This window comes from Rhincodon typus, chromosome 10, assembly GCF_021869965.1.
Source record: "Rhincodon typus isolate 14 chromosome 10, sRhiTyp1.1, whole genome shotgun sequence".
In the NCBI taxonomy this organism is placed as follows: Eukaryota; Metazoa; Chordata; class Chondrichthyes; order Orectolobiformes; family Rhincodontidae; genus Rhincodon; species Rhincodon typus.
In genome coordinates this window covers 62088539-62105598 of record NC_063341.1, presented here as the reverse complement: position 1 = coordinate 62105598, position 17060 = coordinate 62088539, and the positions used below count along the sequence as shown (strand labels likewise).

At 42.2% G+C, this 17060-nt stretch overlaps 1 protein-coding gene across 1 annotated transcript in view; it reads right to left on the bottom strand.

Annotated features, from left to right (window-relative positions):
- The window catches only part of dpyda.1 (dihydropyrimidine dehydrogenase a, tandem duplicate 1), a 619381-nt gene that overhangs the window by 27548 nt on the left and 574773 nt on the right, over nt 1-17060 (bottom strand). The window contains exon 20 of the mRNA XM_048601540.1: nt 2309-2452. Coding sequence (XP_048457497.1) covers nt 2309-2452 — 144 coding nt within the window. The remainder of the gene's footprint in view (nt 1-2308; nt 2453-17060) is intronic.

Here is a 17060-nt window from a genome sequence, read left to right as displayed (position 1 = left end):
CTTCCCTGAAGTCAGGAAACCCAGTGAACAGTTTTCTCTCAAACCCTGCAGTATTTATTAACAGGACCTTAGTGACTGGCATTTCTTGGCTATTGCGAGCCACTTTGAGAGCCTGTCTGTCTCTCAGTCATTTAGTGGGAGTGGAGGAGGACAAATGAAAGCTGGGAAGACTGGGGGAAAAGGAGGCTGTGACTTGGATGCTGGTGAGGGTCACATGGATTTTGGGGGAGGGAAGAGGAGTCAGAGATCGGCGGTTGGGAGCAGTAGGATTGGAGATCAGTGCCCTATGGGATCAGAGGCTGGGGTTGGGCAGAGTATGGCACTTGGAATCTGGGGGTTGGGGTGAGAGTGGTGGGTATTTGGGAGGAACATTGATGTTTGGAGGAATGTTGTATAAGACATGAGGCAAAGGGGGCAAAGTTGAGTTTGGAAAGTCTGAGGATGGAGATTGTTGACTTGCAGAGTTTGAGTGCAGCAGAGAATCTGGATCTGGCAGGAAAGTGGCACTTACCTTTAGAAATGACAGTTTTCACTTTCCTTTATCTGCAGGGCTTCTCAAGGCTCAGAACACCCAGTTAGCCAAAGTTCAATTTATAGTCATGGGTCACAATGCAGCACATGGCCTGATATAACATTTAAATTTCCAACCCACATCCTGGGCATGGGTTGATGACTTGACTCCAGCTTGCTTGTTAAAACTGGTTGTAAGTGGGTTAGAGTCAGTATTCACATTTTAGTGACTTAACTTCTCATTTCACCTAAACCTGGAGATTAAAACTCCCCACTCCTTATGTACTTGAAGTCAGGAAGTAAATCCTCTGTTAACATCTGAGACATGTCTAATTGGACAACACTCCTCTGCCAAATCCATGTTTGCTGCAGTATCATTTTGGCATTTTGTTCTCTATTTTCAACTTCTTTCTTATCTCTGCCTCTTCTGCTCCCTTGAATAATCATTAGAATATCTTTATGGACTTTGAAAGTGCTAACAAAGCAATTTCTTTTCCTGCTGGCCAGCAACATAAAAAATTGATATTATCACGCAGCTTTTCCAACAATTCATTTTTCATCTTTTTGTACTTGCAACCTATTGCTAGATTTCATCTCTCACTTTCTTTTCAAAAGTCCTTGAATGTGTTCTTTCCCAAATTCTTCCCAGACAATTCTGTCTAAATCTCCAAACAGAATTGTACCCTTAAAACTGTACCAGCCAAATTCACAATTCACATTGTCTATTAGTATGGTCCTTGTAGACCTTGGCTGTTTTTCGTGTGATTGAGCACACCATCTTCTGCCAACATCTCTTCTAAGTTTTCCAACTCATGGGATGACTGATCTGATTGCAATCAGAATTCCCCAACAGTTAGATAATCTTTCTGATCTCCATAATGTACATGTCTCCAAGGAATTTTGTTTTAATCTGGCTCCAACTTCCTCATGGACCTGTCTCCCATTGGCAACATAGACTTGGAGGTGATTCCACCTCTCCATCTCCTCTCTTGACCATTCCATCCTCTCTGTCCTGTTGAGTTGAGTGTTAGAATGGACAAAACCATTGAATTTCCCTCCAACAAATTTTGTACCCTTCTGCCTAGCCAAATCAGATTGCTGATGATCTTGGTGTCCCATTAAACCCTAAGATATATTTCTGATTTCTGATCCTCTCCATCTCAAACACTGCTTTACATTCACCTCTGTAACAATGGTTGCATCTGTTTGTCCCTTAAACCATAGAAAGCAGAAATTCTAAATCATGCTTCTGTCACTTCTGGCATTGTTTTATCCATTGTATTCCTGGCTAATCTGTACTTCCATAAACTTCAGCTGATCTCTCTATCTGAAATTTGTACCCCAAGTCCAGCTCACCTATTACGCGTGTCTTTGCGGACCTAAACTGAGAACCAATTGCCTGTAATTTCAAATTTAAAATTCTCGCACTTGTATTTAAGTCCATGTAAAGTGTCACATTGCCCTTTCATTGAAATCTCCAGGCATAATATCTCTTCATACCTCTGCTATGAATTTGCTCAACCACCACTTCTTTTGCCCTGATGTGGTAGTGATGCCTTCAGCCAGCTCATCATCCTGGTGCTTTTTTCTTAAAATCCTCTATCTGTCCCTTCTCCTTTAAGACTCTGTGTAAGACCTGGTTCATCCAGAAGGCTTTTGGTCATCACCTTGTAATATTTCATTCTTTGGCTTGCCAGTCAATTTTTTCCATACGTCACTGTGAAGTATGATGTGTTTTTGCCTTCCATGTTAAAGGTGTAACTTATCTGCAGGTTTTAACTATCATTGGTCTTATTACCTGAACTCTTGGAATGGGCTTCTTGACTGTATATGGTGTTTCATCAGGGTCCTGATACATCTCATTCAGCTCCTTCTGTTTCAGTTTATGGTCTGCTATAATCCTCTTACGTTTCTCCAGGTAGGGGCCAAAACTGGGCAAATGCTGAAAAATAGCCACAGAGGAAAAAAAAATGATATTAATTTGGTTCTACAAGAACCTTTACACTTACCCTGGTCCTAGCAATGAGCATATATTTATATCAAAAATAGAGATTGCTAGAAAAGCTCAGCAGGTCTGGCAACCTCTGTGGAGAGAAATCAGTGTTAATGTTGCAGGTCGAGTGACCCTTCCTCAGAATGTATTTATAACGTTTAATATTAAACATTAACAGGGACTAGAAATTTCAAAAGCCTGCATTTTGCTCTACTTTGTCTCAGTTTTGACGTATTACTTTGCTCGCTTTAATATTATTACTGGAGGACGGAAAAAGAGATTTAAGACTGAGGCAAAAGAACCAAAATTGCTGCTTCTTCTTTGTTCCAAATGACTCCACCAGGAATTGAAATTGACAACATTTTTTTCTCAAAAAAGATGCAGTAGATTTCCACTGAGGAGAAATGATCTGGTAGGAATCAGTTGCAGTTAACTCAGTGATGGAGTAGCTACTCTCTGAGACAGAGTATCAATCTGTCCAGTGTGGACTTGGTTTAAATTGTTTCATTAAAGATTTAGAGTTACTGCCAGTACAAGAGGGCTGCCCCAGGGGTAGCCTTAACCAGAGGCAAAACATTCAACACATCACCTACCATAACGCTTTTAAATAATTTAATATGTTAGTGTTATGCTCCCCCAGCATCTCCATCAGCTACACTAGCAACAGGGTCAGGACACTTTAAATTGATTAGTCATAAATGTGAAAATCGAAGATGTATATTTCAGTCTTCGTTGTTCAAAATCAGATATGAACAAATCTTGAAATTTGGGTTAGATAGCTCAGTGCAGCAACGATTCGCCAACCCCCTTTTCCCCACCAGGGAGCCATATTCAATAGGTAGTGTGGGTTAGTGATGGAGCTGTAAACAATGTGGATCCAGCTCAGACCAGCTTTACTTTTCTGAGAATTCAGCTTTGCATAATACCGAAGAAGAACTAATCAGAGAACAAACTTAAACTAGTCAGTTCTCCCATGGCCCTGCTTGTACTGAAAGTAGAGGTGCTAGTCAGAGTAGAAATGAAAGAATAGGCAGGATAAATGAATGGCTTGAGAGATGGTGCAGGAGGGAGGGGTTCAGATTTTTGGGACATTGGGACCGGTTCTGGGGGAGGTGGGAATATTACAAATCGGACGGTCTACACCTGGGCAGGACTGGAACCAATGTCCTAGGGGGTGCTTTTGCTAACGCTGTTGCGGAGGGTTTACACTAATGTGGCAGGGGGATGGGAACCAAATGAGGAGGTTAGTGGACAGTAAGGAGGTAGTAACTAAAGTCTGTAAGGAACTAGATAATGAAGTCAGTGTGACTAAGGGGAACAGTAGGCAGAGAGCAGATGATGAACGCAAAGGGACAGGTGGTCTGAGGTGCATTTGTTTTAATGCGAGAAGTGTAGTAGGTAAGGCAGATGAACTTAGGGCTTGGATTAGTACCTGGGAGTATGATGTTATTGCTATTACTGAGACTTGGTTGAGGGAAGGGCAAGATTGGCAACTAAATATCCCAGGATATAGATGCTTGAGGCAGGATAGAGAGGGAGGTAAAAGGGGTGGAGGAGTTGCATTACTGGTCAAAGAGGATATCACAGCTGTGCTGAAGGAGGGCACTATGGAGGACTCGAGCAGTGAGACAATACGGGCAGAGCTCAGAAATAGGAAGGGTGTGGTAACAATGTTGGGGCTGTACTACAGGCCTCCCAACAGCAAGCGTGAGATAGAGGTACAAATATGTACACAGATTATGGAAAGATGTAGGAGCAACAGGATAGTGGTGATGGGAGATTTTAATTTTCCCAACATTGACTGGGATTTACTTAGTGTTAAGGGTTTAGATGGAGCAGAATTTGTAACAAGCATCCAGGAGGGTTTTCTAGAGCAGTATGCAAATAGTCCAACTTGGGAAGGGGCCATACTGGACCTGGTATTGGGGAATGAGCCCGGCCAGGTGGTTGAAGTTTCAGTAGAGAATTACTTTGGGAATAGTGATCACAATTCCGTAAGTTTTAGAATACTCATGGACAAAGACGAGAGTGTTCCTAAGGGAAGAGTGCTGAATTGGGGGAAGGCTAACGATAGCAAAATTTGGCAGGAGCTGGGCAATGTGGATTGGGAGCAGCTGTTTGAGGATAAATCCACATTTGATATGTGGGAGGCTTTCAAAGAGAGGTTGATTAGAGTATAGGACAGACATGTCCCTGTGAAAATGAGGGATAGAAAGGGCAAGTTTAGGGAACCATGGATGACAGGTGAAATTGTGAGACTAGAAAAGAGGAAAAAGGAAGCATACATAAGGTCTAGGTGACTGAAAACAGACGAAACTTTGGAAGAATATCGGGAAAGTCGGACCAATCTGAAACGAGAAATTAAGAGGGCTAAAATGGGTCATGAAATATCTTTAGCAAACAGGGTTAAGGAAAATCCCAAAGCCTTTTATTCATACATAAGGAGCAAGAGGGTAACTAGAGAAAGGGTTGGCCCACTCAAGGACAAAGGAAGGAAGTTATGCAAGGAATCAGAGAAAATGAGTGAGATTCTTAATGAGTACTTTGCATCGGTATTCACTGAGGAGAGGGACATGACGGATGTTGAGGTTAGGGATAGATGTTTGATTACTCTAGGTTAAGTCAGCATAAGGAGGGTGGTAGTATTGGGTATTTTAAAAGGCATTAGGGTGGACAAGTCCCTAGGTCTGGATGGGATCTATCCCAGGTTACTGAGGGAAGCGAGAGAGGAAATAATTGGGGCCTTAATAGATATCTTTGCAGCATCCTTGAGTATGGGTGAGGTCCCGGAGGACTGGAGAATTGTTAGTGTTGTCCCCTTGTTTAAGAAGGGTAGCAAGGATAATCCAGGTAAGTATAGGCCAGTGAGCCTGACGTCAGTGGTGGGGAAGCTGCTGGAGAAGATACTGAGGGATAGGATCTATTTACATTTGGAAGAAAATGGGCTTATTAGTGATAGACAGCGCGGTTTTGTGCAGGGAAGGTCATGTCTTACCAACTTGATAGAATTCTTTGAGGAAGTGACAAAGTTGACAGATGAGGGAAGGGCTGTAGATGCCATATACATGGACTTCAGTAAGGCATTTGATAAGGTTCCCCATGGTAGGCTGATGGAGAAAGTGAAGTCGCATGGGGTCCAGGGTGTACTAGCTAGATGGATAGAGAACTGGCTGGGCAAAGGGAGACAGAGAGTTGTAGTGGAAGGGAGTTTCTCAAAATGGAGAACTGTGACCAGTGGTGTTCCACAGGGATCCGTGCTGGGACCACTGTTGTTTGTTATATACATAAATGATCTGGAGGAAGATATAGATGGTCTGATTAGCTAGTTTGCAGATGACACTAAGATTGGTGGAGTAGCAGATAGCGAAGGGGACTGTCAGAGAATGCAGCAGAATATAGATAGATTGGAGAGTTGGTTGGAGAAATGGCAGATGGAGTTCAATCCATGCAAATGTGAGGTGATGCATTTTGGAAGATCCAATTCAAGAGCGAACTATATGGTAAATGGAAAAGCCCTGGGGAAAATTGATGCTTATAGAGATCTGGGTGTTCAGGTCCATTCTACCCTGAAGGTGGCAACGCAGGTCGATAGAGTAGTCAAGAAGGCATACGGCATGCTTTCATTCATCAGACGGGGTATTGAGTACAAGAGTTGGCAGGTCATGTTACAGTTGTATAGGACTTTGGTTCGACCACATTTGGAATACTGCGTACAGTTCTGGTCACCACATTACCAAAAGGATGTGGATGCTTTGGAGAGGGTGCAGAGGAAGTTCACCAGGATGTTGCCTGGTATGGAGGGCACTAGCTATGAAGAGAGGTTGAGTAGATTACAATTATTTACATTAGAAAGACAAAGGTTGAGGGGGGACCTGATTGAGGTCTACAAAATCATAAAAGGTATAGACAGGGTAGATAGCAAGAAGCTTTCTCCCAGAGTGGGGGACTCAATTACTAGGGGTCACGATTGCAAGGTGAGAGGGGAAAAGTTTAAGGGAGATATGCGTGGAAAGTTCTTTACGCAGAGAGTGGTGGTTGCCTGGAACGTGTTGCCAGCGGAGGTGGTAGAGGCGGGCATGATAGCATCATTTAAGATGTATCTGGACAGATACATGAATGGGCAGGGAGCAGAGGGATACAGATCCTTGGAAAATAGGCGACAGGTTTAGATAGAGGATCTGGATTGGCGCAGGCTTGGAGGGCCGAAGGGCCTGTTCCTGTGCTGTAATTTTCTTTGTTCTTTGTTCTTTTGTTACTGAAAGATTGTGAATGACTAGAAGTGATGCAGAGAATCCATGTGAATGACAGGAAGCCAGTGATTCACTGTTGTATATTACCAGGAACTTTCCAGGCCTGAATTCTTCTGTTTTCATCAACTGTCCTGCTTGCTTGCTGAGGTGGTAGTGAGACACCCGAGCTGTGACCTTTTCACAGCAGGTCTCACTGGATCTTTCTTCAATCAGGCGGTTTGGAGGGCAGTGGTGGGCCTTTCTCTGAAATCAAGACCCCTGGGGGCTGAATTCCCACCTAGCGAGGGCTGCTGACTGTGCTCAGTACAGAGGGATGTCACAGGCTGGCCGAGGCTCCAGGCCGTGGTTAGGCCTGGGTGCCTGCATTGTCAGCACAGACTCACTTAGTGGCCCACCTCGCTTTCTGGAGATAAAACCTTAAGTTCTGGAAGTTCTCCTTTCCTCTTGGCTCTGCTTCTTTTATTCCTGCCTTTGCTTTTTTGTTAAGTTCTGGTTTTTGTATTTAAGATGTTTTCTTTTCTCTAATGTGATGGCCTAGTGGTAATATCGCTGGACTGTTAATCCAGAGATTCAGATAATGTTCTGGGGACCCAGGTTCGAATCCCGCCACAGCAGATGGTGGAATTTGAACTCAATAAATATCTGAGTTAAGAGTCTAATGATGACTGTGAATTCATTGTTGATTGTTGGAAAAACCCATCTGGTTCACTAATGTCCTTTAGGGAAGGAAACTGCCATCCCTACCTAGTCTGGCCTACATGTGACTCCAGGCCCACAGCAATGTGGTTGACTCTGAACTGCCCTCTGGGCAATTAGGGACAGGCAATAAATGCTGTCTAGCCCTCATCCTGTGAATGAATAAAGGAAAAAAAATTCTGTTTTTTTATATCTAAGATCGCACCAGAAAATGGCAACGTTGTACACTTTTCATTGCACTCCTGTAGCCCTGTACTTGAGTACACATGACAATAAGAGCTAATTCTCAAATCTAATTCTAAAAGATGCTGACAGATCTTGCATTTGGCTTTGCCATGGTCATTGCCAAAATCTTACACTGTGGGACCAAAGGTCTCAGGAAAGTGCTTTTTGGCAAGAACTGGGGGGTATTTTCTGGGGCTTGCAGGGGATTCTCAGGCAAGGGGATTGGAAGCAAAAGAAGATGGTTGTCTTTCAGTGACCAGAGGGGATAATCTCATAAGGGTGGGGAAGGGCAGGGGGCAAGGATTGCACATTAATGACAGAGATAAAGAGAAATTTCGTCTCTCGGAGGGTTGTGCATCTATGGAATACCTTACCACAGAAGGCTGCTGAGGCTGCATTCTTAAGTATATAAAGGCTAACATAGACAGATTTTTAATGAGTAAGGGAATCAAGGGTTGTGGGAATCAGGCAGGAAAGTGGAATTGAGGGTGCTTAGCTCAACCACAATGTCACTGAATAGCAGAGCAGATTTGATGGGTTGAATGACCTTTTTCTGCTTCTATGTCTTTTGGTTGTATTATTGTCTAACACCCTACCTACTGGCAAGTTTCTTTATCATGCTGAGGAAGGGTCACTGGACCCGAAACGTTAACTTTGATTTGTCTCTGCTGATGCTGCCAGACCTGCTGAGCTTTTCCAGCTGCCTCTGTTTCTGTTTCTGCTTTTATCATGCTCAATGGACTGTCACCTCCCCCAAGTAACAATCTGCTTGCTCTAGTTCACCAGTTCAGTGGACTGAATCTTTCCATCACACCTGAAATGGAGGCGAATAGACCCTTCAGTAGATAAAAACCAAAAGAACTGCAAATGCTGTAAATCAGAGACACCTGCGCATCTGCTAATGTGGTATACTGCATCCGCTGTTCCCGTTGTGGCCTCCTCTACATCGGGGAAACCAAGCGGAGGCTTGGGGACCGCTTTGCAGAACACCTATGATGCTGCTTGGCCTGCTGTGTTCATCTAGCTCTACACTTGTTATTGCACTAAAACAGAAGTTACTGGAAAAGGTCAGCATGTCTGGCAGTATCAGTGGAGAGAAATCAGAGTTAATGTTTCAGGTCAAGTGACCCTTTCTCAGTTGAGCTTTTCCAGCAATTTCCATTTTAGACCCTTCATATAGATCCTTAATTGACCATTTAAGGGTTTTAATCAGCAACAGTCAGAAGGCCTAATTTCCCAGCCGAAACTTAATACAGGTGGGAAGGCCTGGGCTTTGACATAGCATCACCTCATAAAATAAAGTAGCCTTCCTGCATCTGGGAACCAGAAGATTCCACCCCCTTTATTGCTGATGTCAGTGACTCAGAGATTATCATGTTTCATTAAAACTGAGTCAGAAGTCACATGACACCAGTCGAAGTAGTTTGACCAGTCGAATTGCACTTCACATTTACCTTTAAAATAAGAAAAAGTTAGGGTCTAGGCTATCTTCTTAAAATATTTTGAGCGAGTCTTGTCTGGTCCATAACAGCAGTCATTGCAGATTCATTATATGCATTAACAACCCTATTTTACTCCACCACTGCCTTTCCTACCCAGCATACCTTCTGGGAGCTAATCTTGCTAATCCTTACCTGCCTACCCCCCTCCCAGTATTGACTCTCTGGACTCATGCCAACCATATGATTGCCAGCCTGAGTTAAAATTGAAACTTAACAGTTTGATTCGCAAGAGTCAAAGCATTTCTCAATATTGCTTAAAAGCCAGAAAATGTATCATATGTTAGAAAATCTGAAAGTTTATTAAAGGCACATTGATCAGCTCTAGCACAATTTCTAACCTGAACTGTCTGTCAGCTAGTTTGCTAAAAAACAATGTATAGAGGCTTTACAGATGCAATCTTAACCGTCAGCTATTTTCAACAAACCAAAAACAGGCTTTTTTCGGTAAAGTTAACATTGGAAAAATCACCACACGAATTCAGTACAAGAGATCTCAAGATTTGAAAACAGAGCACAATACATGATTGGTGTTGTTTACTTAGAACAATCAAAGCAGCTTTTGTGACAGATGCACACGTTCAGATATTGTTGGTTATTTTAGCCAAGCCTATCCCTTGGGTCCAATCACTGATGTATTAGGTCTCACTAGAGGCGATAAGTCCATCCCATCTGTAGATCATGAACATTTTCAGTTAAACTTCTCTCCTTCTGAAAAGTAGTAGGTGCTAGTTAAAGGTTGACATTATAATGAATCATCTCATGCACGTGTGCAAACATAAACCAGGGAAGCCTTCACAACTGTCACGAAGGAAAAAAACACTATGAGCATAATTGATTCTCAGCCAACTCGTCACTAATTGAGATGCTCATAAGGTAAAATATTACAGTGATGCTACATTAAAAAACCATAATGCGCCTGTCAAGAGCATTATCAGCCAAAGGTTTCCATATTAACCATATGCTTAACTGCTTCAAAATTATTTACATACTTAATTTTAAGATCAGTAAAGAAACCTTCTGCAAAGTGGGTGTAGCTAGTTTGTACTATCATTGCTGTGTCAATCTAGAAACAATGCCATGATACATTGATACATAAATGTACAAGATGTCAATTACGGGAAAACTTCAAAGTGTACCATGAATGTTTGGCATAGGTAGGGTCAGATTTTGCACATTAGTTGTTATCAAAATGTAATATTGTTGAGTTAAAGATAAGAATACACATTGGCACACAGAATTTATAATATTTCTACCATTAAACAAATAATAAGACTAAAATTATTTAGATTCATTTTCCTTGAGTGGGTGCTCAAAAATACCATTTGGATGGCCTGATGGAAGAGGCACAGTAGTAGAGTGATCACCTTTGACGAGCTGACTGACTTTTTTTATCCTTGAAATTAATATTCTATTTTAGATTTATGTTTGTAGGCGTTAATCGCAAGATTGTGGGGAATGGTTAAGAACATGCAATTGCTAAATTAAGATTTGTTTTGTAAGTTAGTTCCTTCTCTGTAGAAGAAGTTTTTTTTATGCTTTACGTTTGGTTCACTAATATTTTTCAGAGAGGGAAATTTGCCATCCTCACCTGGTCTGATCTACATGTGACTCCAGAGCCACAGTAATGTGGTTGACTATCAGTTACCCTTTGTAAGGCCTGGCAAATCATTCAGTTGTATCAATCGCTACAAAGTCTTATAGAAATGAAACTGGACAGACCAACTGGCACAGACCTAGGCACTAGAAGAGACAACTGCAGAAACAGACCTTTCAACCCTGAAAAGTGCCAAAATTGGGATAACTGTCTCACAGACTACAGGTAGTTCTGCTGTAACGCATGTTTTGTTAACGCAAATTGGCTCTAATGCAATTGATGAATAGTGGAAGCTGTTTGGATAACGCAAACTTTCTGTTGTACAGGTATAGTGATTTTCTACAGCCATTTCCCTGTAATGTGATTTTCTATGGTGATTTTCTATAGCGAAATTTTCTGCAGTGCGAGGTCACACAAGAATGCAACCATTGCATTATAGGAGAACTACCTGTGGTCAAGAAACAGCCTGACATCGTCATACTTATAGAATCATACCTTACAGACAATGTCCTGAATGCTATCGCTATCCCTGGATATGTCCTGTCTCACTGGCAGAACAGATCCGGCAGAGGTGGTGGCACAGTGTATACAGTTGGGATGCAGTCACCCTGGGAATCCTCATCATTGACTCCGGAATCCATGAAGTCTCATGATTTCAGGTTAAACATGGGGAAAGAAACCTCCTGCTGATTATCACATACCTTCCTCCCTCAGCTGTTGAATCTGTGCTCCTCCGTGTTGAACAGCACTTGGAGAAAACACTGAGGGTAGCAAAGGCAACAAATGAATCTTGGCTGGGGGATTTCAATGCCCAGCACCAGCAGCAGTACTACTGATCAAGCTGGTTGGGTCCTAAGGGACATAGCTGCTCGACTGGATCTGCAGCAGATGGTGAGGGAACCAACAAGAGAGAAAAACATACTTGACCTCATCCTTACTAATCTGCCCTACAGATGCATCTGTCCATGACAGTGTCGGTAAGAGTGACCACCACACAATCCTTGTGGAAACAAAGTCCTGCCTTCACATTGAAAGTACCCTCCATTGCGTTGTGTGGGGGACTATCATAATGCTAAATGGGACAGACCTTGAACAGATTTAACATATCAAAACTAGGCATCTATGAGGCATTGAGGGCCCAGAATTATACTCCAACAGCAGCAGAATTATACTCCAACACAATCTGCAACCTCATGGCCTGGCCTATCCCCCACTCAACCATTACCATCAAGCCAGGAGATCAATGCTGGTTCTGGAGGAGGCCATGCCAGGAGTAGCACCAGGTATGCCAAAAAATGAGGTGTCAACCTAGTGAAGGTACAAAACAGGGGGATGACTTGAATGCCCAGCATCATAAACAGAAAGTGATAGACAGAGCTAACTGATTCCGCAATAAACGGATCAGATCTAAGCTCTGCAGACCTGCCACATCCAGTCGTGAATGATTAAACGAATCACTGGAGGAGGAGGCTCCACAAATATCCATATCCTCAATGATGGAATGGCCCAACACAACAGTGTAAAAGATAAGGCTGAAGTATTCGCAGCAATCTTCAGCCAGAAGTGCTGAGTGGATAATCCATCTCGGCCTCCTCCAATACTCTCCATCAACACAGATGCCAGTCTTCAGTCAATTCAATTCACTGCAGGTGGTATCAATAAAAGATTGGAGGCACTGGATACTGCAAAGGCTTTAGGATCTGACAACAGTACTGAAGACTTGTGCTTCATAACTTACTACTCCCCTAGCCAAGCTCTTTCAGTACAGTTAAAACTCTGGTATCTACCTGACAATGTGGAAAATTGCCCAGGTATATCCTGTACATAAAAAGCAGGACAAATCCAACTCGGCCAATTACTGCCCATCAGTTTACTCTCAATCATCACAAGTAGATGGAAGGTAACACCAACAGTGCTATCAAGCAGCAGCTGCTCAGCAATAACATGTTCAATGACATCCAGTTTGGGTTCTGCCAGGGGATCACTCAACTCCTGACCTCATTACAGCCTTGGTTCAAACATGGACAAAAGAGCTGAATTCCAGAGTTGAGGTGAGAGTGACAGCCCTTGATATCAAGGCTGCATTCAACTGAGCGTGGCATTAAGGAGCCCGAGCAAAACTGAAAGTAATGGCTATCAGGGGGAAAAGTCTTGGCTTGCTGGAGTCATAATGTGGCACATAGGAGGATGATCATGATTGTTTGGAGGTCAATCAATTCAACTCAGGGCATCATCTCTGCAGGACTTCCTTAGGATAGAATCCAAGGCCTAACCATCTTCAGCTACTGCATCAATGAACTTCCTACCATCATAAAATCAGAAGTTGGGATGTTTGCTGATGACTGCACAATGTTCAGCACCATTCACAACTCCTAAGATACTGAAGCAGTCCATGTTCAAATAGAACAACATCCGGACAATATCCAGGCTTGGGTTGACAAATGGGAAGTAACATTCGTGCCACACAAATGCTAGGCTATGGGCATCTCCAAAAGAGACAATCTAATTCAATGGCCTCATCATCCCTGAATCCCCCACTATCAACAATCGGGGATTATCATTGACCAGAAACTCAACTGGACTCATCACATAAACACAGTGGCTACAAGAGCAGGTCAGAAGCTAGGAATATTGTGGTGAGTAAATCACCTCCTGACTCCCCAAAGCTTGTCTATCATCAACAAAGCACAAGTCAGGAGTGTGATGGAATACTCCCCACTTGCCTGGATGGGTGCAGTCCCAACAACACTCAAGAAGCTTGACACCATCCAGGACAAAGCAGCTCACTTGATTGGCACTACATCCACAAGCATCCACTTCCTCCACCACCAACGCTCAGTAGCAGTGTGTACTATCTACAAGATGCACTGCAGAGATTCACCAAAGACCCTCAGACAGCACCTTTCAAACCCAAGGGCAGCAGATATATGGGAACACCATCACTTGCAAGTTCGCCTCCAAGCCATTCACCATCCTGACTTGGAATGGTATCACCATTCCTTCATTGTTGCTGGGTCAAAATCCTGGAATTCCCTCCCTGGCATTGTGGGTCAACCTACAGCAGGTGGACTTCAGTGGTTCAAGAAGGCAGCTCACCACCACCTTCTCAAGGGACAGGCAAGAAATGCTGGCCAACCAGAAATGTCCACATCTCACAAAATGAATAAAAAATATCAGTATGACCATCTTTGCCACAAAGGATGATCAAGAAGTACTGAAACAGATCTATTATTTCATTCTGTTTTTTTTCTGGTTCAAGAAAATAAAACTGAAAAATCATGAAATCAAATGAACTCTAAAAAACATTAGAAAAACCAAAAAGAGGTAGGTCAGAGACTAGGAGTGCTGCCGTGAGTAATTCACATCCTGACTCCCCAAAGCCTGTCCATCATCTACAAGGCACAAGTCAGGAGTGTGATGGATTACTCCCCACTTGCCTGGATGGGGGCAGCTCCAGAAGCTTGACACCATCAAGATAAAACAGTCCACTAGATTGGCACTACATCCACAAACATCCACCCCCCTCACCACAGATACTCAGTAGCAGCAGATTGTACGATCTATAAGATACATAGCAGAAATTCACCAAAGATCCTCAGACAGAACATTCCAAACCCATGATCTCTACCATCTAGAGGGATAAGGGCAGCAGATACATAGGAACACCACTGCCTGCACGTTCCTCTCCAAGCCACTCATGATCCTCTCTGGGGAATATATCGCTGTTCCTTCACTGTCGCTGGTCAATGTCCTAGAATTCCCTCCCTAAAGGCATTGTGGGTCAACCCACAGCAGTGGACTACAGCCGTTACAGAAGGCAGCTCGCCACCACTTCTCAAGGGCAACTAGGGACGGGCAATAAATGCTGGCCCAGCCAGCGATGTTCATATCCCATGAATGAATTTTAAAAAAGTGTTAATTGCTGAAACACAGGTCCAGCTTATTTGATGGTACAGTTAAGTTGCACTGCCTAAACCTGATCGTAATTTTTTCTGGCTTCTCTCAGTCTACAACTATGTCTTGCAGCTTCTCGGTGGAATTAGTAAATGTACTGTGCTGGTCCTATTCATCAATGTGCTTAAACCAAGACTGAATAAAGGTCTTGCTACAAACACGCTGCAATAGGAAATCAGTTCGATCCCTGCTCAGAGGCTAATCTAGCTGCATCAAATTGTGTTCAGTCTCATAACACATTTTATATCTTTAAACAAGCCGATACTTCAGTGCATTGCAGAGAGTGTGCTGCACTGATAGAGATGTTTTCTTTCAGATATCATACTGAGGTCCCTTCTGGTCTTCCAATTGGAAGTACATGATTCCACAGCAATATTGATAGAATAATGCCTTCAAAATTGCACTTGGGAGAGGGAGTGGTGTCATGGTAATGTCACTGAACGAGTAACTCAGAAACCTGGGCTAAGGCTCATAGTCTTCATAAAAGTGACATTTGAGTTTAATAAAATCTGAAATTAAAAGTTAGCCTAATGGTGACTGTATAACCATTACTGATTGTCATAACAAAATAGCTATCTGGTTCACTAATGTCCTCTAGGGAAGGAAATCCAACAGAATATGAGTTGTCAGACTTGGACTGTTAACTCTATTTCTCTCTCCACAGATGGTGCCAGACCTGCTGAGTTTCTCTAGCGCCTTCTGCTTTTGTTAATTTCAGATTTCTGACATTCAGTATTTTACTTGTATTAAGGAAACTGCCATCCTTTCCTGGTCTGGTCTAATGTGATTCCAGACCCATAGTAATGTAGTTGACTCTGAAATGTTCTCTAGGCAACCAAGGATGGGCAATAAATGCTGGCCTATCTAACAATGCCCACATCCCATGAGCAAAAGAAAGGTTATAACACATTTTGCAGCATCCAGAGTTTCCTTTCATTCCTTTTTGACAGAAACATAATTGATTAAGAATGCAAGAAATTTAATATAATACAATTTTAAAGCTTTTAAATAAATCAAGTTATTTCATCTCTTGTTCTGCTAACTCCGACTTTGTATGGACAAGGGCTAAATAGCTCTGAAAAGAAATCTGGGAAAATTGTTAACTGGGTATAACATTGTAAAATCAAAGCGGGGGTAATGAACAACTTCCCTTTATTTTCCCATGGGAAAGACTTCACAGACAATTACAATTAATGGGGCAGTTAATTGGCACTAATTGCTATTGGGTGGAGTTGTTTGGCGACTCTTGGAAATGACTCAACTTCCAATTGCAACCGCAGCTCTGGCACTTGTGAAAATCGCCTCTCTGGTAATTCTGACAGAGCTATGGTTGGCCAGACTGTATTGTGAGATTCTGAAATACTTCCTATGTCTTCAGACAGTACTCAATTTATATTGTTTGATATTTTACATTTGAATAATTTTCTTGGCTGCCTACAATCGTATAAATATCCTGATTGGAGCTCTCTTAGCTTGTTGAGGATGGTTAGAGTTAATTTGTTTTTGAAATACAGCAGGAATATTCTATATCCTCTAAACAGTATCCATGCAATTTTATTAATTTCTTCTTGTGCTGGCGGTGAACAATGAATGGTTAAGTATTTATTAACGTGAGCAATTATCCAGGTTGCTGTTGAACTGTACATACTGACTGGAACTTTTAACTTCAGCAGAAAGGAAGAATGCAGGGTGTAAAACAATGTTGAGAGCTACATGAAGAGAGTATAAAAAGAACTTGCAAGAGATATGGGGATGAACACAGACTACTGTTACAACTATATTAGGAAAACCACAATGGTTAAAAGCAATGTGAGCCCCTTAAAAACTGATAATGACAATACTATAAATTAAAATGAGGAAATTATGAACACATTAAACATATTTTTAATGAGCATTTAAATAGAAGGTTTCAGGGATAGGTACTCACCATAACAGATATAAATCAACTAAAGAATAATTTAGAAAATAATGGCACTAAGATGAGAAGCCTCCAGGACTATATGGTCTTCATCCCTGCATTTTAAAGGAAGTGAGAACATTACAGATGCCCCAGTGATGATCTGCTGAAGTTGTCAGGATTCAGAAACCATTTGTTTTAATTAGTCAATTGCCCATCATGCCACTATCTAAAGAAGTGATGGGAGAAAGCAAGGTCTTATAGACTAGTTAGTCTAATAATTGTTCTCAGGGAGATTACAAAAGTCTATAATTAAGATGAGGGGGACTGAACACCTTTGAATGTTCAGTTGTTCAGAGAGAGCTGCCATGGATTTGTTAAGGGAAGGTCATGCCTGATGAAGCTGATTGACTTTTCTTAAAAAAGTGACTGAAGTAGA